Source organism: Talaromyces stipitatus, genomic scaffold (assembly GCF_000003125.1).
Source record: "Talaromyces stipitatus ATCC 10500 scf_1105507295555 genomic scaffold, whole genome shotgun sequence".
Lineage (NCBI taxonomy): Eukaryota > Fungi > Ascomycota > Eurotiomycetes > Eurotiales > Trichocomaceae > Talaromyces > Talaromyces stipitatus.
Genome location: NW_002990116.1, coordinates 2565748 through 2587313, shown reverse-complemented (window position 1 = coordinate 2587313; position 21566 = coordinate 2565748). Strand labels below are relative to the sequence as shown.

The 21566-nt window shown below is 46.9% G+C and overlaps 6 protein-coding genes across 6 annotated transcripts, besides 1 other annotated feature; 4 read left to right on the top strand and 2 right to left on the bottom strand.

Annotated features, from left to right (window-relative positions):
* Nucleotides 1-491: 491 nt before the first annotated feature.
* On the top strand, nucleotides 492-1573 carry TSTA_120540 (uncharacterized protein; the record flags this gene model as incomplete). The annotated part of the gene is made up of 2 exons (XM_002482253.1): nucleotides 492-811; nucleotides 869-1573. Exons 1-2 carry the CDS (start codon nucleotides 806-808, stop codon nucleotides 1571-1573), a joined length of 711 nt encoding a protein of 236 aa, XP_002482298.1. The 5' UTR covers nucleotides 492-805.
* A 664-nt stretch (nucleotides 1574-2237) lies between these two features.
* TSTA_120530 (aminopeptidase, putative) lies at nucleotides 2238-4854 on the bottom strand (the record flags this gene model as incomplete). Its single annotated transcript, XM_002482252.1, has 5 exons — nucleotides 2238-3321; nucleotides 3524-3553; nucleotides 3577-3809; nucleotides 3861-4607; nucleotides 4663-4854. The coding sequence occupies 5 exons, from the start codon at nucleotides 4852-4854 to the stop codon at nucleotides 2238-2240; spliced, it is 2286 nt and encodes a 761-aa protein (XP_002482297.1).
* Nucleotides 4855-5414: 560 nt separating this feature from the next.
* TSTA_120520 (uncharacterized protein) lies at nucleotides 5415-7162 on the top strand. Its single transcript, XM_002482251.1, has 3 exons — nucleotides 5415-5882; nucleotides 5967-6471; nucleotides 6556-7162. The coding sequence occupies exons 1-3, from the start codon at nucleotides 5498-5500 to the stop codon at nucleotides 6755-6757; spliced, it is 1092 nt and encodes a 363-aa protein (XP_002482296.1). The 5' UTR covers nucleotides 5415-5497; the 3' UTR covers nucleotides 6758-7162.
* A 3788-nt stretch (nucleotides 7163-10950) lies between these two features.
* Nucleotides 10951-13003, top strand: TSTA_120510 (glucose oxidase, putative; the record flags this gene model as incomplete). Its single annotated transcript, XM_002482250.1, has 2 exons — nucleotides 10951-11063; nucleotides 11122-13003. 2 exons carry the CDS (start codon nucleotides 10951-10953, stop codon nucleotides 12917-12919), a joined length of 1911 nt encoding a protein of 636 aa, XP_002482295.1. The 3' UTR covers nucleotides 12920-13003.
* Nucleotides 13004-14950: 1947 nt separating this feature from the next.
* Nucleotides 14951-19202, top strand: TSTA_120500 (uncharacterized protein; the record flags this gene model as incomplete). Its single annotated transcript, XM_002482249.1, has 5 exons — nucleotides 14951-16071; nucleotides 16126-16309; nucleotides 16617-17800; nucleotides 17927-18049; nucleotides 18104-19202. 5 exons carry the CDS (start codon nucleotides 14951-14953, stop codon nucleotides 19200-19202), a joined length of 3711 nt encoding a protein of 1236 aa, XP_002482294.1.
* Nucleotides 15182-15211: a microsatellite.
* TSTA_120490 (allantoin permease, putative) lies at nucleotides 19188-21240 on the bottom strand (the record flags this gene model as incomplete). The annotated part of the gene is made up of 6 exons (XM_002482248.1): nucleotides 19188-19536; nucleotides 19599-19888; nucleotides 19941-20597; nucleotides 20728-20811; nucleotides 20870-21028; nucleotides 21099-21240. The coding sequence occupies 6 exons, from the start codon at nucleotides 21238-21240 to the stop codon at nucleotides 19246-19248; spliced, it is 1623 nt and encodes a 540-aa protein (XP_002482293.1). The 3' UTR covers nucleotides 19188-19245.
* Between the last annotated feature and the right edge of the window lie 326 nt (nucleotides 21241-21566).

Genomic DNA, 21566 nt, shown 5'->3' with positions numbered 1-21566 from the left:
CCAGAAGTCTAGACAAACTATACAGCCAACGCTAACCCCGCGATTTTCTTCTCTGACTCGTACGCAATAATAAATCCGGTTTGTCTGAGCTTCTTCTTGCAGGGTCCCATGACTCCTGTCAAGGGCGTGCAAGGGATGATTGGTTTTCTGTTCGTGTCTCATGTTTGAGAGCTATGTCTTAGATACTAGCAGCAGTCAATCCTATTAACCTCCGGCACTTCTTGCCAGGCTATAGCTGACTGGGGTCTCTGCATCTGACATGACCAGAATTGTCAGGGCTATCGATAACCCTAAAAAGCTACGATACGAACATTGATTACTTTTAGGGTTAGGGTTTAAACGTCGAGTGCTTTACTCCTTCGGGGTGTACTGGCCTGAGGATGGAATAGAAAATCTTGACAGCTACCGCGTCGGAGGTTACCAAACGGCAGATACAGAATCATCCATAAATTAGGCTATGGCTCCTCCTCGACTGTCCGGCTCGCTCACGATCAGAAAGGGAATCGATATGTTGCATTGAAAAATTGCAATTGCGGATGTTTAGGGTAAAAGTATCGAGTCGAAAACTCTACAGCATCTTCAAGCTGAGAACTCTAACCATCCCGGGCGTAAATATGTTTCCTCGTTGCTTCATGGGTTTCTTTCAGAGGACCCCACGGCCACTGCACGTGCTTCGTGAGCGGCTGTAGTGTTGCTGAATCCGAGGAGAACAGTCCGGATTTTATGTTGCCTTTCAACATCGCTCGAACCATTGCGGCTTAAGCTACTATGGGACTAGCATATATGCATTCTTGCGGAGTTGGTCATGGAGGTGTGTTCGGAATTTCCAGGGTGTTGGATGGATTTAGCTGACTGAGCTCACCTTAAGATCTTCATGCTCGCAATTTTCTCCTTCAGCCTACTGAGCTGGATTGCCTCAGTACCAAGGAGATATGTGAACATATTTGAGGTCCCTGTTTCCCGCATTGATGAGGGTCCTCTCGGCCCAGAGGCCCCTACACATGTCGTGATTCCACTGAATCTGACCATCCCCAGCAATCAGGTTAAGAATTGCACGGCCAAGATTACCGATTTTGGATCGTCTTTCTTTCTCGGTAAAGAGCCCTCAACGCTGCATACACCGGCTGTCCTCTGTCCTCCTGAAATAGTCTTTCGTGGGAAGGTCAACTCATCCGCTGATATATGGACTCTGGGTTGTACTCTGTACGACATGCTTGGCGAGAGACCCCTCTTCGAGACCTGGGCAGACGATCCGGATGAGGTGATCGGGGGAGATGGTGAGCACCTGGGCAAGTTGTCAACGAGAGTGTGGCAGCAATGGGAGAAGAGACCGGAATTCTTCCTTGAGGGCGGGATCTGGAACCCGAATTTTAGTTGCATACAGCCATCTGTCTTTAGACCTTTGAGTCAACGACTATGGCAAATGGGGAGAGGGGAGACTCTGCAGACCTGCGAGCTTGATGAAATGGAAATGGATAGTCTACGGAGTTTACTGCGGGCAATGCTGGCTTACGAACCGTCCAGACGAATCACAGCGGATGGAGCGATAAATTCTGACTGGATACTGAATTAGGCACGTCCTGCACTGTTGTTGATGGGCAATCCCTGAGAACCGTGTTTTCTTATTCTCATGCCGTTTCTTTTGAGTACGTCGGACAAGGAATTAGCCCATACTGCCATGATAATTGCCCGAAAGTCGCAAAAATAGAAAGTACAGACGTAGTACTTCTACGTGGATTGGCTATAATTAACTCTACATTGCATGTCCAACCTGCGGGGAATAAACTCTCCGTATTCCGAGACGTAGTCCGCATAAACATGAGGTCCTCTGACCTGATGCATACTCAGACTAGGACCTTATTGGCCTTTGATAGATACAGATGTTTTCTGATTTGACAGGAGTTTTGTATATTGAGAAGCTGGCGTCATATTGGGTGATATTATGTTAGCTAAGTATGCAGGTTGAAACGAAACAAGTTTGGCTCCGCTCCAATCGCCACAATCAGCATCTTGACCAAGAATGAGAATGAATGGATGAGAAGATGCAAGTCGGCGATCTGTAAGTGACAATGCGGGGTACCAGTTTCTGGTAGTGATTGGCCAATTTGAGGCAATGGTTTATATGGAGGAATTGCACATAGGTGAAGTCTATCTGAATCTAAATCCTAACTTGAAGTCTATATTAAGAGTCAGCACGGTCTATATACAAGTAACCAAAAATAAATGAGTCTATAAATCTATGAATCAATATCAACCACCTCCTGCACCGCCCTCAAAACCTCCGCATGAACCGAAGCAGGCGCACAAATCAATCCCACAGACCCGGCCAACGTCCTCCCCAACCCACAATCAATAGACCTTCCCCTGAGGTCTGTGACTACACAACCCACTTCCTGCGCAATCAGCATTCCCCCGACATGATCCCAAATACAAGACCGATAGGAATCGTCCTGCAAGATCTTAATAAGCGTGTTCCCACCTCCGTTGACGGCTACGGCAACGTATCGCATCTGGGCGGACCACAGGTCCACGGTTGCAGGCCAAGGAGCCCCTAATTTGGACGCGACGAGGGCATGTTTTTCGTAATTTGTTGAAGTTGAAGCTTTGCAGTCGACGAAGCGTATATCGCTCGTTTTGAGGTTAGGTGAGTATTTCGGTACGGGAGTTGCAGGTGTTAATAATATCTGCTCTGTCGAAGAGAAATTCATAGGTCGGATATATGCTCCCTGCCCTGCAATGGCGTATATAATCTGTCCATCGCCATGTTTGTCGACTATATCTTCGTGCACTTGCTCTGCTCCGATGGGTAGATTGGGACAGCCCAAGACCCCTAATTTCTGTTCCCCGCCTTCAAGTAATGCTAGACAGACGACATATTGCTGTCCCCGGATAAATGTTGCTGTCCCATCGACGGGGTCCAGCACCCATATACGTCCTTTTGAGCCACCCTGACCTTTACCGCCAAGGTCAATCAGATTAAGCATCTCTTCCTGCGTCGACGGAGTGGCCAATTTTATTTCTCCGCTCCCCTCATCATCCTGAAAAGAAGAAACAAGTCCCCAAACCCTCTCTAACAATTCCGGATTTTCTCTCAAGGCCGCCGCAGACTCCTCACCCACAAACCCATCGTCGGGAAACACAGCATGGATAGCACTGATAATCAATGCCTGGGCCGCAAAATCGGCTATTGTCACGGGAGTATTATCCTTTTTGTCCAGGGCGCCTTTGTCGACGGCGGTCAGGATGGATTTTGTGAGTCTCGAGGCGCGTTGGATTGTGAGGGTTGCTAGGGAGAGTTCTTTTTCGTAGTCCATTTTTGCTCTCTTTTTTTTTTATCCTGTCCAAGGTTGTATGTATAGAATTGGATGAGGGTAAGTGCGTATAAGGTGTCAGAGATCGACGAAGAATCAGCAAAGTTTGGCTGCGGGCCGATCAGCGAATTAGTGACCTCATAGAGCTCCACTCATGATCAGAAGTGTATTCACTTAATCTAACCTAAGGATGCGATAATGCTGCTATTTACATATTGTAGTGCGACCTTGACGGCAAGGGGCTATAATGATAAGAGTAGTCTACTTAAAAGGTGCATATGCAAGTTCGTAGGCAAAAGCCAAACTCATCTTAGCATGTTGCAGCATATGATCAAAGCTCAAGTACTTGATCAAATCATCCGTGGAATGAATGTGCTTGTCGCTGTACTGGAACTCGGACTCAATCACGAACGCAGAGGGATAGCCGTAGCGACTGGCGGATGCATGGTCGGAGCAGGCATAACCGCACTTGGTCTCGACGAACGGAATATCGCAGTACTAATTGATACTCCTCAGTATATTTGCTACAGCAGAAGTTTAGGAACATACCTGGGTAATAACGTCCTTGATGAATTGTGTCAATGGGGCATCGACAAAGTCTACAATAACGCCAACAGACTCCTCTTTTCCGGCATCAAGTGTGCCCTGCACGAATCCAGTCATGTCCTGCTGCAACATGGCTTTGACATCACGATAATTCTGCCGGTAATTGGAGAAGACAGCCTGGGAGCCTAGCAGACCTCCCTCTTCAGCAGAGTACCAATGAAATTCGATGGTATTGGTGGCATTGCCAGCAACAATATCCGGCGCCAAAAGAAGTGTGCGTAGGACTTCTAGAATAGTCACAGTTCCGCTGCCGTCGTCATCTGCTCCAGGAGCAGCAAGGATGGATGGAAGGAACAGATTGATACTATCCTGGTGTGCTCCCAAAACCACGGTCTGGTTGGTTTTCCCGGGAATGCGTGCAATGGTGCTAAATTGGCCCCATGAGTGGGCAAACTTCTCTACAGTAGCCCCATTGGCAGCAGCACCAGAACTCTTAACAATATCACTAATCTGGTCGTACAACCAAGTTGCAGATTCGACTCCGTATTCCGATTTGTAGTATCTTGTGTGGAACGAAGTAAAGTGTTCCAAATTGTTTCGCATATTCGTCTTGTTGAGGTTCTTGGAGAGCGAGTTGATGGTATCATTGTGGGCGAACTTGGTGGGGTATTGTACTGCGTTGCTTTTGAAGAATTTGGGATAGAAGCCGGCCTTCGACTCTTCGGTGATATCGATAAAGTTCACTCCATCCTACCAGACAAAACATGATTAGTGTTGGACAGTATTAGTCAGTAAATGCACTCACAAGTTTCAGTTCCCACTTCTCTTCCTCGGTCACCCATCGCGTGTCGTACGGAGCCAGTTCGATGAGATACTGGGGTAGCGGTGACTTGCCGCTTGGTACTTGGTCAGCAAGAGGAGTCTGTTCATACGGGACAGCCGCAGCCGAGGTTGACTGGATGGCTGCGCCCAATGCGAGGACGTTTTGTAGCTTCATGTTGCAGTTGCAGTAGAAGATACACTGGATAAATTTAAGCGAATGAAGTCCTAACCATAAATGAGAAAGAACGAAGTGATGGATGAGAAGTAACAGAATGAGGTTATCCACAGTTGACTAACTTAGGCTTATCTTGAATGATGCTATCATATGCCCGGGATAGCACGTGATGCTGTCTCACCTTCCTGTATCCGGTTAACTCTATGCAGGGACACGCTCGCTTCTCTCTCTTCTCTTTTAGTCCTTTGTATTTCTTTAGCTACAATTGCCGAAACAGATTTGGATATCAGACAAATCTCTAAAAACCATCCCATAATCTAAAAGAAGAATGAGAGAGGATGATTCAGGATGAGTCGATATTCAAGTGGAACCGGGATCTCAGCCGACCAATCACCACCGCGCTAGGCCTATCAGCCAATCGAAGCGTGGCCTGAGGCCACACTTATCGGGGCGCTCGGGGATGGCTTATCGCATGCGCTCATCCTTGGTTCGGACCAAGTATCCTCAGTCTTTCCTCTCTTCTTCAACCACCTTCAGCTTTACTTCTTAGAGTCTCTCAGTTGACTACTGTCTAAGACTACTATTTATCTCTCGCTCACCCGATCACCCGATCACCACGGTCTCTACTAATTCAGCAGCCAGCATGGCAATCCACCCGAGCCTACGCACTGGGCGCGCATCCACCAGCAATCTGACCCAGCAGGATATCTCTGCATGGACAGAACAAGCGGCCGCTTCGCTTCAAATACTTGACATTTCTGATTCCGTCGCCCAGATTGAAGTAATAAACGCTTCCACCCCAATCCGAGGTACTGCGAATGCGCTATCGATCCCACTTGACGGACCCATTACCGCGACCAATAAGCCTTCGACTCCTCGCGTAAAGATCATTTCCAAAGCGGCCGATGATACTATTGGGACATCTGCATACCGACGTCGCGAGCCAATCCGCCGGGACAGTTTGAGAAGACGCGAAGCCTTGTTGAAGGGCAAAGAGGGTAGTCGGCGCAGACAACGATGGGAAAATGGTATTTCTACCTTGACCTACCGGAACTAATTTGGCTGCCGTCTGATTTCCAGTGAAACTGTAAAATCCAACTAACCCGGGATAGATCGTCTTTTGAGTAACCCCTGGGTCCAACCTCCTGCTCCTGGTGATTGGTCAGTCCAACCAACCCATCCCCGACACGATCCTGTCCCGTACTATTTGGCTCCGTTGTGGGATAGTCATTTTGCACACAAGGAGCAGAGCAAGTCATTGAAGCAAGCAAAGAGCAAAAACAGAGAGCATGAAGATGAGAAGACTCGAGTTTCGAAGGAAATCCGCAAGTCTCTGAAACACGCTCGTGCTGCTCGCGGGATGCTGCAAGATTTGGAAGAAGATATTCGACGTTTTCTTGAAAAGTGGAATGATAAACAACTGGAGCGCGAACTCGACAGCGTGAAGGACTCCGAGTATGAGGATTCGGATGACGAGATTGTATTCGTCGGTCGAAATGGTCAGATGCATGACGCTCACAGTCGTCAAGAGAAAGCCAAGAGGATCAATGAAGGGCTTCAGGAAGGACAGAAGATGGTCTTTGAAAGTCTAGCTCATGATCCTGGTGCTGTTTTCGGGTAAGTCACATTATCCTTTCCTGTAGTGCAATTGTATACCGTCATCAGCCCTCGCCAAACAATAGCTGAGTATTGATTCGCTAGGCGATGGCTTGTACATTCGATCGCTACCTATTACGGCTTGTATACATGGTCAGTCACGTCCGGCAGTCCTGAGCGTCGCCAGGCCTATGTTGGACTCAATCCTCCGGTTTCTAGCACGCATCTTGCGGATCTTACGCACGGATCGTCATTGAGGATCAAGCCCGGGGAGCCGTTGCCCAAGCCCCTTTGGGTACAGGTTTGATTGTAGCTACATGTTTGCATCGAATTTTGGGGATCACAAATATACTTCAGTCCTTAGCTACATGGACTAAATCTTGATCGTTTGTGTTTCTTTTTTTCTGGCTTGGCCTTCAGGTATAGACTGGATAATACAAGAATCAATCTGCTCGGTATCTCCACGTCTAGGCCATGATGCTAGTTGTAACTCAACTGAGAACATCACACAAGGCAATTAACTTGAATTCAGTGGCAGTAGATTGAAGTATAACCTATGCCAATTCCCTCCAGCTAAGCTAGCATCGCTCGTGCTCAGATCAAGTCCCACGATTCTCAGTGCTAAACAGCGCTGACATGGTCTTAGAGCATTTTTGTATCTAACAGCGCTTCTTTTGAGTTACAGAGTCCAAAATCCGAGTCTGATGCATGATCAGTTCGAGCCAACTGACAACCCACTACAGTAGAATCTAGCTATAACGAACAGAAGGCTTCTCAAGGCCTAAGCCCATATATCCAGAAGTGAGTTCGATATAGGGATAAAGGGCTCCTCCAATATATTAATCCATTCTAGTATCAACGACTTCTAGACTCTTCAGTTCCATATTAAAGTCATCCAAGCTGATATTAGTGGAAATGCGGAGTGGCCTTCCTTTCGTTATAGCCAGTTTCTACTGTACATGTGAACTGTCCTGGCCGGCTCAGCCTACACTTGGCAACTATATCTTTCTTAGTCTGGGTAATTGTTGGCGCAGCAGGCAGCCCTTGGCTGTCTTATGGGGTCGCCCTAAGCGTCGGCCTCCCACCGTAGGCCGAACAACCGCGCAGCCAAATTGAAAATATCTCTCTCTTAGATAGATTGTCTGCTACCTTGCTAGCATTCATGTGGAATTAAGTCAATTAACTCTATATAAGCTATCTTTCACTGAATTATGGAACTTCAAACCACAGAGCCTGCAGATGAAAGATTCAACCAGGAGAAAACGCAGGAAGGACAACCAAAACCTGTCTCTGCATGTACTATTGTCCCTGCACAAAGTGCCCCAAATACAACCGATTCTGTTACCAAAGAAAAATCTCACAAAAATGTAGAAAAATTCTTTACATGGGCCGTAAACGTAACCGTCCTCGCCGCCGCAATCGTTTTCGGTATATGGGCACCACTCTCATACACTATTACTCGTGACGGCAACACCAGCAATGATGCATCCTCTAGCTCAATAATTAGTGCTGTTTTGGCTGCAAGTTCTCAGACATCTCGAGCAGCGAGTACCCACAGCGCAATACTTGACGATATGAGCGATCGTATAGGTGCAACTGGGCAGCTTTGGCTTGTGGATTGTTTGCTTTGCAAACTGTTAGTACTACAAAAGAAGATAGTTATGGAGAATATCTAACGAGGCAATTAGACTATCAACGCCTGTTGGCAATTCAACAGTGATATCAATGTTCCGAGTCTCATCACTAAGCTCGCTTCGTCACCAACTGAGACGCAGAGTCCCAGTCCATTCGATAGTTCTAGTCCGACGAGCACAGATAAATTTAGTGGAGATCGCAAGGGTTGAGCAGCATTTCTGTGCCTGCAATCTTGGAAATTGTATTTGGAGCGTTCGTGGTTGTGGATGAGCTGGAAAGATGACGTTCAAGGTTGCCTTGGCGGGGTCACTATAACATGCCTTTGAATTCAAATGATGGACATTAGCGTATGAGGTTATTATTTATTGACTATTCACTTCCTTACCTGGATATGACACCTGTAGATAAGGTTCGATGCCGTTCGCGGGTATACGTGGGAATAGCTTCATGTCGTCACCCTATTCAGGGGATCCCCTACCTAGTTAGCTAGATGAGCACAATATAATCACACGGAGTGGTACTAGCATAACTACTTCTCTTTTCCCTTTCCTTTCTTTTCCCATACTCGATACTCCGTCGATAAGCGGCATCCTGTCGAAAAGGGGTAGGACTGGGAGCAGTCATCTCGTAAAAGAAAAAGGTCTGAAAAGGTTAATACGGAATGAAATCATAGTTAGTATCCTATTTTGACTGGTCTGAAGGTAGTGACATACTGATACTGCGATTGAGAACCGTAGCTCCTTCATCTAGACAGTATCGGGTGTTGTTCTCACTGTTTGACCTTAACCTAGAGCTGCAGTTGCAAGAAGCTATTTAGAGGGCCGTTCACCATTCTTCTGAAGCTTTCAGGCTGATTAATGTAACAGAGCCTGCGAGTGACGTCTCATTGAGTCTCGCAGTAAGCACAACGTTCTCAAGCAGATGGATGTAACCTCATCATAGATCAATCTAGACCCTTCAATCTCCCCTTCTCACTGTGAGATAAGTCAAGAGATTACGGACCAACAAGCACAGAATAGCCTTACCTAGCCATGCACAAATACATCTGATATTGACTGGGTTCGATATATGGGATTCCGATTTCAAACGAACCCGTTCCAGACCACTGGAAATTAGTAAGATCAAAAGATCTCGGCTGTGTGCTTAGAAATTGGGGCCAAACCCTCCCAGCCAAGAAGAACGTGTCTTATACTCTTAGGTATAATTCAATAGTCATATGTAACTAGGTTCGGAAGGCTATGGAAGGTTGTGCATAGGGCTAAGGGGAGACCTGCATTGGCGCCGAGTCTGATCGCTTCCCACGGACCACAGGATGGGCTTAGATTAGGGAAGGATTGCTGAAGAATGCATATTAATCAAGGATTAATACGAAGCACGTATAGTTGTATAGTTATTTACATATATGAGGGGCTTGTGCAGATACTATATATGGCTAGTATTCAGGATGGATCTTGGTTCGTGGTCCTTTCAGTATCCACCTTAAACCCTAACAGATTGTAAGTACGTAGATAAGAATAGTGGTGGGATATTTCAGGTAATTGTTTCCAGGCATCAATCAAACACGGTCCTTTTGGCAGGTTGTATTGGAGTTCAACATTCAAAGTTGGGTGCGCAAAAACTGTTCAAATCCTACTGATCAAGAATCTCGATCATATTTTTTGAACATTCATAGATAAAACCTTTCTATAGTATATGAATAGATGTAATGATGTTAATCAAGTTGATACCCAGGTAAAGTTAGCCCCAATTCGGCCCCCAAATAACAAATACGATGATAAACGTCCAAAAAACTAACGTTCTGTCAATGCCAACCCTTTATTGTTCTGGGCCGACTCCATTCAGATATTCGGGATACCGAGTGGATGTACGAACCTGATCAACCGGCCCGATATCACTGGCTTGTGCAAGACTTGGCCAATTGCAACTCTTTAGTCTGTAAACCAATCGGGACCCTTCGGTGCATGCCGTGAAGCTATCCTCAAGTCCTAGAGAAGACACACTGCCTCGAGCCCAAGGTGAGAATGAATATTGTGACTTCCTGAAGGCCTCACCGGGAAGTGAGGTATTTGATGTTTACCAGACGCTAGTATGGGTAGCATAATCTGTGATATTTCATATGTTCATCCACAGGGCTGTGTATGTGAAGAGACAGTAGCACTAGTGCTGCTTAGTTGTATATGGAGTCTCTATCTGCACTATTCCGTCGAAGGAAGGAAGAGAAGAGCAAGAGAGAAACTGTCAAATGAATGTACTCGAGGTCACTGAGTACGTGAAAGCGTACTTAGGTATCTATTGCGAGAATAGTTCAATGATATCGATGTGCTCTTGGCGCTCCACTCTCTGTATTCGTATGTGATTCTGATCTGCTCTTCATTCACAACTTTATGTATCTGTCAATGCCAGTCTTACGAGTACTGGCAAAGTTGACGTCAGAGCTGGGATTCTTGCGTTTCATTGCCGCGATAACCTAGAGCTTGAATGAATATCGCCATATCTTTAGATAATCTTCAACGTAACAACGTGCTTGAGCTTCTAACGCCAAGATGCGTAGACATTTTGTAAATGGTTCTTCAAGCTAAAATTCAGGAAATTATTGCAGAGGATTATCGCCGTACATGCCGATGGAGCGTACAGACTCCTCTTGATGCGATGCATTGACCACTCACATCCTCGAGCACGAACGGATGCTTCAGCGTTTTCCATCCAGGTCCCTAGGTTCAGCCGTTATTCCAGCACTTGCTGATCAAGCTGTAGCACGGGTGGTATCTCACATCTTTCCGTCTGCAGCCTGAATCACTCATGTCTGCACGAGTCCATTTTCAGAAAATGGGATAATCTAACCCAGTGGCGAGGCCAAGATACGACATGAAAGGAAATGTGTGCTTCTTGCAAGTCTATAAATTGAGCGACATCTACCGCTGTTCAGACAAGTTCTTCAGCACAACAATCAGGTCATTCACCACTCTCCTTGCAATCCCGTTTATCTTCTCCATCTCCTTGAGATTGCCCGTTCGAAATGGTGTCTGTATTTCTCAGCACTCTTCTTTTCTCTGCGGCTACGGTCCAAGCCTATCTGCCTGCCGAACAGATTGATGTCCAGTCCAGTCTTCTCAGTGAACCCAGCAAGGTCGCCGGAAAGACCTATGATTACATTATTGCTGGTGGTGGTTTGACTGGCCTTACTGTTGCCGCCAAACTGACAGAAAACCCCAAGATCAAAGTCCTGGTTATTGAAAAGGGCTTCTATGAGTCCAACGATGGAGCCATCATCGAGGATCCAAACGCTTACGGACAAATCTTCGGCACCACTGTTGACCAGAACTACCTCACCGTTCCCCTGATCAACAACCGCACGAACAATATCAAGGCCGGCAAGGGTCTTGGAGGATCAACCTTGATAAACGGTGACTCCTGGACTCGCCCGGACAAAATCCAGATTGATTCCTGGGAGAAGGTCTTTGGCATGGAAGGCTGGAATTGGGACAATATGTTCGAGTACATGAAGAAGGCCGAGGCTGCACGTCCCCCTACTGATGCTCAACTTGCCGCCGGTCACTACTTCGATGCTACCTGCCATGGAACCAACGGTACTGTTCGCTCCGGAGCCCGTGACAACGGTAAGCCTTGGTCTCCTCTTATGAAGGCCCTTATGAACACCGTCTCAGCCCTTGGTGTCCCCGTCCAGCAAGACTTTCTCTGCGGTCATCCTCGAGGTGTCTCTATGATCATGAACAATGTCGATGAAAACCAAGTTCGTGCTGATGCTGCCCGTGCATGGCTGCTTCCCAACTACCAGCGCTCCAACTTGGAGATCCTTACTGGCCAGATGGTTGGAAAGGTTCTGTTTAAACAGACCGCATCCGGTCCCAAGGCTGTTGGTGTGAACTTCGGTACTAATAAGGTCGTGAACTTTGACGTCTTTGCTAAGCATGAGGTCCTTTTGGCTGCTGGCTCAGCTATCTCTCCGCTGATCTTGGAATATTCTGGCATAGGTTTGAAGTCTGTTCTTGATCAGGCCAATATCACTCAGCTTCTTGACCTTCCTGTTGGTATCAATATGCAAGACCAGACCACAACCACTGTCAGTTCCCGGGCTAGTGTCGCTGGTGCTGGCCAGGGTCAGGCCGTCTTCTTCGCCAATTTCACTGAAACCTTCGGTGACTACGCCCCCCAGGCCAGAGAGTTACTCAACACCAAGCTCGACCAATGGGCTGAGGAGACCGTTGCGCGCGGTGGTTTCCATAATGTAACTGCTCTCAAAGTTCAATATGAAAACTATCGTAACTGGCTCCTTGACGAAGACGTTGCCTTCGCCGAGCTTTTCATGGACACCGAGGGCAAGATCAACTTCGACTTATGGGATCTCATCCCTTTCACTCGTGGTTCCGTCCATATCCTCAGTAGCGACCCTTACCTATGGCAATTCGCCAACGACCCCAAATTCTTTCTGAACGAGTTTGACCTCCTTGGTCAGGCCGCTGCTTCCAAGCTTGCTCATGATCTTTCCAGCCAAGGTGCTATGAAGGAGTACTTCGCCGGAGAGACTCTTCCAGGATACAACTTGGCCGAGAATGCTACTCTTTCCCAGTGGTCGGCTTATGTCTTACAGAACTTCCGTCCCAACTGGCATGCTGTGAGCAGCTGTTCTATGATGTCTAGAGAGCTTGGTGGTGTTGTTGATGCTACTGCCAAGGTGTACGGTACGCAGGGCCTACGTGTCATTGACGGCTCTATTCCTCCGACTCAGGTGTCTTCTCATGTTATGACCATTTTCTACGGAATGGCTTTGAAGGTCGCTGATGCCATTCTGGACGACTATGCCAAAAGTGCCTAGAGGTGCTATGGATAGCGGTTCGTCAGCGAATCTGCTAGAGTTAAAATCTCCGACTTTTTCTCCTCGCTCATACAATGTTAGATTCTCGCACATATAGATCGATTTAGATTGCTTATAGACAACGTGAAATGTTCACTTACTGCTTATTCATCGAACCTACATTCTTCAAAATATTAAAGAGAGCTCAATACGAGCCCTAGATCAAGTTAATATGGTCGTCGACACACCGAGATAAAGGCCGAAAACGTGCTGGCTGAATGATCGTATCCGAGGTTCAAACGAGAAGCCAAATAACCAATAGAAAGTTAAAGTCACTGTGGACTTCGTGAAATAATAATGTGTGCGATTGACAATTTGCTGAAATACGAACGATACACTCTACTGTCGGCATAAAAGGTCCAATGGTATCTTCGAATGTCCTGCAGGCATGTGCTCTTTTTGTCACAACCAATGATACAAAGGTTGTTGGTGTTTGGGAGGGGGGCTTAGGAGGCTAAATACACCGACACCAATAATCGTTGAATCGAGTGCCGACACTCCTCATTCTTCCGGCTCTCTCGTTGTCAGTACGTATTCCGGACTGCTCACACGGATATATTTTCGGGATGATGAGTGTATTCTCACTGACTTTTGTGATTGTCCTCAGTTTAGCTTACTCCCGACAGCTTCGCCAACGTATCTGAAAGATGGATTAGTAGTTCTTCCGAAGTACATATGAGACAGTCCACAGCGCTGAAACACGCGGGCTGAGCCCCGCGTATGCCGCGTTACAGAAGCTGACGGAAGGAGGATTCTGAGAGCGTAATATGCAGTAAGCAGTTATGAGAGAATAATCGGGGTTACGTACTCCGTAGTATTCACAGCATATCATCTGCCCCTAGACGCCGCAGTATCAGACTGTAGGTGGTGTAACGTGATGAATTCTAGAAATTCAGGACGAGCCTCGGAATGGAGGATATCAGACCATATCGCGGACGGTGTTTGAAGGCGTTTGAAGTTCACGGTCGGCCTGATTCCATATTGTATGTACGTATCGCACAGAAGATTCCGGAATATGTAGCAGAGTTTGAACGACAAAAATGGCCGTTAGATCAATCGGGTCACCACGATCTGATTGAAAAGAAGTGAGGCAGCCAGTGTGGTGTAAAGAGAGTATTGATTGGATGGTAGCGATCGATCAAGGTGTGTCCCCTGGTAAATTCAGCGTCCATTTTAGGGCACGCGCCCGCTGATTCAGCCTAACTGGGGCCTCCAGATGCTCAGCGCCACGACAGCATTTAACCTAGGCAGGGTTAACAGCCCCGAATCTAAGCATGTACCAGTTTCTACTTTCTAGTAACTACATACCTATCGTACTAAGTGCACGAGTTTGAGGCTTGAGGAACCTGTGACAGGTCGATCAATGTACTCCGTACCAATGCTACTATTCTTGTAGAAGTAGTTGAATAAGCGCTCGGTCCAGGTCAAGATTCATTCACATTCACCTTCACCCCTCTTCTTCTGCAAGAGTCAGACAGGCCATTTCCACTTGGTTTATCCTGCCTTACATGGGAATACCGGATCTACTTCTTTTTTCTTTTTTTTTCTCTGACCTGAATAATAACTGAATGCGAGTCTCAGGCTCATCCAGCGTCTATCAAATATTGAATCCGTATCTTTCACCCTGGCATATTGATTGATGGTCTTTTGCGCCAAAGCAGAATAATAATACAGCAACACATACTTAATTCCATTCCTCGATTCCGACTTAATCTAATTATTTGCCCCGCGGCTTCTGGTGTGTCGACGCATGATTCGTGATCGGACATTCCAGTCTGGCAGCAAGCGTTGGGTGATGTTTGTTGTTCAAAACCCAAAAAGCATTTTTGACCCACAAGCAAGGCATGAATGAATGAAGAAAATCAATAAAGGGAAAAATAATAACAGATACTGCCACGTACTAATATTTCGAACTTGTCTCTACGAAAATCGCTGGTTTTTGTTTTCGACTACCAACTTTTCGCAATTCAACGCTATCGTGGCCATCTGATGATGTCCACGGCTTCGACGTACCAGAACGTGCCAATGCAGGGCAGTCAATCGAGTACATCATCTACAGCGGACTCTGAACACTCAAGAAGCACAGCACCGACGGAACACAGCCGTCGCATAGCCGTCGCAGACAAGGGAGAGGACTCCTGCAAAGCACTTTTTTTCACAGAAGATCCGCGCGACTCCAATTCAACGTATGCATCAACGGTACCTTCTTGTAAGGATTTACCTGAAGAAGGAGAAGAAGAAGAAGAAGAAGAAAAGCAGCCCCACTATGAAGTAGTGACGGAGCGACAACAGACATTTACTTCAAGCGCGATACCCTCCAATTCAGCGACATTCGCTGACTTATTTCCGTCTGGTCGACGTCTATTCATCCATCATGACGATTCCACGCTAGACGGAAATATGAACCTTCGCGTCGATACACTTCTGAATCGCCGAGACAGGACGCGACAGCAGGAAGTCACGCTTTTCCATCTGAGGATGCACGATCTGCATAGTCGCAACTTTTCGTTTCGGCGGTATTGTCGCGATTCGGGCCGGGAAGTATGTCACTCGAGACGAATGACACATACCGCTCAGTTGCAGAAGAGGCCGAATCTTCGTAGGTCTTGGGGAAGTGTCTTGAATGGATTGCGACCGGGTTCGGGATCGAGTGATAAGCATTCTGTGACTGGGTTTTGGAATTCCAATTCCAACAAACTTCATCATCATCAGTCGCTACCCAAGTCGTCACCCTTACAAGACTTTCTAGATGACGAGACGATGACTCCCGGTCCAACAGAAGAGAAGTTGTCGAATACCATGCTCCTTGAATTCTGTAACTACGCACACATCGAACTGTCTCGGGTAGGCGTCACATCGTCAAAAAGATACGAATTCGAGTACTGGAGCACAAAGTATCAATGGAGACGAGAATCCAGACGCGAAGGGGGCTTCCACGAAATCTCGTATCATCTAGTCAACCTCGAAACCTCAAGGACGGTCGCTTACATCGTCCCCGAAATCTTGACGCCAATGGAGATGAAGGAGGAAGAGGAGAAGGGGGGTTGGGTACCGAAATGTTCGATGTGGATGAGTGATTCATCTGTCTATGAGAAGATGTCTGACGTAGCTGAGTACGTTTCTCCCTTTTCACCTCTTACTGCTGGTTGACTAACAAAATCATGCAGTGTAATTGTAGCAACTGGAATCATGGTCCTAGTGGACGACAGCATCAGACGTCGATGGCACAATAAGCGACACGTCGGATTGAATCTGGGTAAAAGAAGAGCATCTACATTTTTCCAGAATATGCATTTGGACTCCTTGGGTCCTAGACGATTGATTGATGAAATCCTCCATCGCCGCGGGTCGGTTTGTTAATTTCATCTTAGATCTAAGCTTTCACGACAGAGCACACAGACAGAAGTAATGTACTTCAAGCGCAAGTCGCGCTATTTGTGGACTATTATGATGGTATATATTGGTTGCATGTTGGGTTGTTAATTGCGTTTTGTATACATATTGACTGGTAGCGAACCCTAATGGTTTGACGCAGGGAGGGACACACTTATTGATGCTTCGTTTGATTCGATTTCTCTCAATCGTACCACCATGTGAGCTTGTCGCAAAGTGTGAAATAATGTAATGCAATTTACACTCTGTTAACCTCGACTCTAAGGATGTAAGGGTTCTTTACAGTTCTTTTCTTTTCAATCTGGTTGACCCATTCAACCCTTATCGGAATGGAGCCGATATCTGTGGGCTCCCCGATAAGATGGGGGGTGGTCGCCTGTACAAGCCTAACAGTTCCTCGGTATTATCTAAAACTTTATCTCGACGCTTAAACATCTATCAAGAAGCAAGCCTCTGTCTGACAGTGTCTCTGCTACCATATTATAGGAAGATTTCCTTTAATATCGCAGTATATCTATCACATGAAATGACTGCATCGAATTCCGTAACCAGTCGAAATGCTGCCTCTCGTCCGCCGAACTTGAAGAAAAGAAAGCCCGCTAATCGGCGCACATTGAGTTGTTATCCCTGCAGAAAGCATAAGCTGAAATGTGACCGTCAGATTCCCTGTCAGAGCTGCATCAGATATCAAAGAGAAAATCAATGCAAGGAAAATCCCGCGCCGTCTGCTTCAGCTCGCGTCGCGGTGCGACAGCCGCCTCCGAGCATTGCTCCGGGATATTCGCCAGCACCAAAGTCAGAAGGTGACTTTATGCTAGAAATCTTTAGTTGTCCGTCACGATACTCAATCACGGAACTTGTGGAATCCTGTCAATCAAATACTCGACTGGATCCCACACATACGATGATGTTTCTCCACTCACGGTTTGCGTTGCCCGTCCTGCTACCCCAATCCATGTCTGCAGCATCGATCTCAAGTGAAGCGGGAAGAGGCAATTCATCATCGCCAATATCTCGCTCGATCGACTCCAAATTATTCTGGAAAGTGCAGTTGTCCTCACTTCTACCACCCCGGGACCTGTGCGATAGACTTGTATCGTATTACGTAGAGAATATCGACCTCATATATCACACTATCCATATCCCGAGCTTCCAGCGCCAATACGAGGAATTTTGGTCATTGAACACTGCTGAAATTGATCTCATATGGTTGGCACTGTTGCTGACAGTCATTTCCTTGGCTGCACTCATGACTTCGAAAGAATACGTGGAGATGTTGGGGATGGGAAAGTCGATAGCTCGTGATTGGGCCCATATCTGGCATCAAGCCTCTCGTCAGGCGCTATATGCTGGTGATTATGAGTTGAAGCCGACTTTGACGCAGTTGCAGGTGTTTGTGTGCACTCAGATATATTGGCTGGAGACCAAGAACCATGAGATATTGAACTCGTAAGTCATTTGCTTTCCCCCAATTCTGTGCTTTCTGAATTTCTTGATTTGTTCTCCTTCTGTCCCTTAGTGATCATTTTTGGTGACATTAATGATATACATGGTACTAATAGTAAATGACTTTAGAGCTCTAGGTCAGGCAGTACGAAATGCTCAGGCTCTCGGGTTGGACAAGGATAAGCCTGGCAAAAACCGCCTCGATACTGAACTTAGGCGTCGTGTCTGGTGGGAACTCGTAATTAATGATACGTGCGTATAAGTGCTATCTTACAACTTGCTATGCTAACCTTCTATCATCCTCAGTTATCAGGCTATGTGCCTGGGACGTCCCCCTCTAATCCATACTTCATCCTCCGAAGTACCAAAGCCAGTACATTGCAACGACGTCGACGTCACCGAAACAGACATCACGCCACGCCCCATGGAGGAAATTACCGATATGAGTGCTAGCATTGCGCACATTGAGGTTTACATCGTCTTCCGTCGACTTTTTGAAGACAACGGTGCCTATACATCATCCTATGAATATGTTCGGTCAATTGATCGCCAGATTCAGGAAGTCGTATCCCGATTCCCATGGTATTTCCAGACAAACAACGAAATCAACGTTCGGCATGCGTCAAGTATGAATACAATTTTCTGGCAGCACAATATACTGCATATTGGTATCTGTCTACAACGGATTCGACTCAACAGACCCTTTCTCCACGCACGTATTGGTGAATCCTGGGTTGTCTGCGCCAAAGCCGCACAGGATATCCTCGTCCCCTATCGACGGATGCGCGAGGCTAATGTAGCTGGCTTTTTGAGATCGCAACAATTCACGTCTCTTGAATACCAGGTATATACCGCTGCTGTAGCAGTAGCGGCATTTTTGCTGGTGGAACGCTCATTGCCGGGATTATCTTCACAGTCGATGATCCAAGATGTCCAAATGGTGATATCGGACCTCGAACAGGTAGATCTCAGACCTATGCTGGCTGATGGAGTCAAGGTACTGCGAAAGATGCTTGACTTGTTTGAGCAAGAGCACTCTCAGGACTCACAGGCACGAATCTCTTTGGTAAAAGAGATTGCGTCTGTTTTTGGCGGAGAGGAGCTTGCTAAGAAGTATTTGAAGCAGTCTTATGAAGCGCTCGGTTCTACTAAGGCTACAACGACTGATGTAGCTCCAACGCGCTCACCATATTCACTCACATTACGAGAGTCCGACTTTGGACATACCAATAATGTGATTCCACCCAGTACAGAGCATCCGAGAATTGAACTCGAAAATTCATTTATGGCCGTCAATGATTCTACATCTCTCGACTTTGAGGTTGCATTGGACATGTTAAGCTTCGATCAGTGGCTAGACTACCTGATACCCGGTGATGCAGATATGTCACTTGATCAATGGTAAACAATGGTTTAGTTTCTACATTATAAACTAAAATTAACGACATTCAGGCATCAATCTTACCCTGTGCTACATCCACGTATGACACCTCATCCGGATTATCGTACAACTCCCGATACTCTGCCATCAGTTGCCGGGCCGGAGGCGCAGAGTTGACAAAAGCTTGAAGTCGTTTGTCGGGTACGGCATAGTGCAGAGCTATATATACAGCGGCACTGATGGACATTCCCGTCAAGAAGCAGATGTAGTACAGGTGTGTCAATCCGATTGGGACCGAGACGTTGGGGTTCACGTACGCAGCAAAGCCGGGTAGAGAGGGGACAACTCCACTGATCCACTATATGAAATGTCAGTAACAGACACAGATTTTCGATGACATTCAGAAGGAAAAGAACATACCGCTACCACTGCTCGCCAGTTGATTCCATACGTATACCAATAAATGCTGTTTTTATTTCCAACAAACAGATCCGGAACCTTAATCTTGCTTTGGTTGACGATAAGGTATGAAGAAATCATGAGCCCAACCATGGGCCCTACGAAGACGGAGTAGCTGCTCAACACAGTGATGAATGTGGTCGCGGTATTCACTAGCTTCCATGGATTGGCGGCGATGGAGATAAGAACTGTCAGGTAGGCTCCGCGTCGGATATTGATGTATTTCGGCCAGGTGGCTGCGAAATCAAAGCCTGTTTTTGTTGTCAATCAAGGGCGTTTACAATCAAGGGAAAGAAGTCGAACCTCCGGAAAGAGCGTTACCAGGAACATTGACACCAATTTGTGAAACTACAAGAGCCACTCCCCCGAAAAACGCTGCGGCACGCGAACGAGACCCACCGGTCTCGATGACAGCACTCAGGAGATTTGGCAAATTCCACAATGCTTCGCCATAGCGGTTCTGCGTGGCCGCAGTGACAAGGATGCCGATGACGCTGGACGCAATAGCACAGAGTGCAGCACTAATAATCTGGCCGTAAATAGCATCTCGTGGCCTCCGCGCAAAACGCGCATAGTCGGTCTGGTTAAGAATACCAGCCGCGATACTGCCGATGGTGCTGATAATGCCGTAGGCGATCATCCAACCGGAGGAGGTTGTTGCAGATGACATGGTACCTCCAAACCCGCTGCTCCCCATTGTGGCCAGTGACCAGATGAGTATGACGACCTCGAAGACGAGCACGATGGCGGCAGAGGAATAGAACAGCAGCTGCAGATTCTGTGGTCGCACGTAGACGAAAGGTAACGAAATTACCATGAATACAATATACGCCACGAACCCGGCTGTGGTCATGCCGGTTGATGCGGGCATATGGTTTGGAATTCGGTCTTCAAGGGAAGGCCAGATGGCCTGTAAACAAACATAGACACATTCACCACCTATCCAGGCCTGGAAGGCATCTGTTATTGGGGAGGTCACGTTAGGAAAGCGCTCAATGCTGAAGGGGCCAGGGAAGGAATCTAATAACTTACACCAGACTTCGACACACTGTTAGCATCGGTACGAAATGCGACATGAAATGGAACTTACTGATTGACAAAAAAATTCTGTTCCAAACAACCCACTGCGATCCCCACATTCCCCAGACATATCTGTTTGCTACGGGGAATCCCACTAGATGGTCATCGTCAACACCGTTGGGCCAAGAACAAGTCGGTAACAAGGTTCTTACAGTGATAGAATGCTCCTGGAAGCGAATTCAGAACAATAAACACAGAAGCCAGAATATTTCCCACGACAATGGCAATAATGGCTTGCCACCAGGATAATCCCAAGGGAATCAACGAGCTCCCAGTCATGTAGGTCGAGATGTTGCAATTGATGAGCACCCCTATTTCGAAAATAGCCAGTCAGTCAATCTTCGTGCCATCGGGAATGTTAGCGTGGAAATATATTCGTACAGTAGTTATTAAATGTCCAAAATCCCCATTTGCGTCGCGCTGTTTCCACAGGCTTGATATCGTTGTTGATCCATGGATCTGGAATGGTGCCGCCCTCGTGGGGGACCTCAAGTTTCTTCAAGAGTCTGCTCCAGAGCGACATGGGGGGCTCAGTGTATGACAAGCAGACGCAAGTCAATGGCAGCAGACATGACTCGGGCCCTGGCCTCCCCCTTTCCCCATATATATACAGATGCATAATTCTGTAGACTCATGCAATGCGGAGTCTCCGACATGATGCTGATAACGGCGAGAGATAAGCATAACCCCTATCTCCTCTCCGGCAGAATGTACCCCAAAGAGTCAACGATATTGCACGTTGTGATTGGTGGACTTGAATAGATGCAGCGTTTGATTGGCGGACTTCAAGAGACCCCATATCAGGCATGGGTGACTGAACAGAACACCCAACAGAACTGTGGAAAGGAT

Bases quoted from the DNA above. Each gene is read 5' to 3' on its own strand.
- TSTA_120520 (XM_002482251.1), top strand. From the start codon at position 5,498: ATGGCAATCCACCCGAGCCTACGCACTGGGCGCGCATCCACCAGCAAT. The intron at 5,883-5,966 runs GTATTTCTACCT...AACCCGGGATAG, and splicing joins CAGACAACGATGGGAAAATG to ATCGTCTTTTGAGTAACCCC. The intron at 6,472-6,555 runs GTAAGTCACATT...TTGATTCGCTAG, and splicing joins GATCCTGGTGCTGTTTTCGG to GCGATGGCTTGTACATTCGA.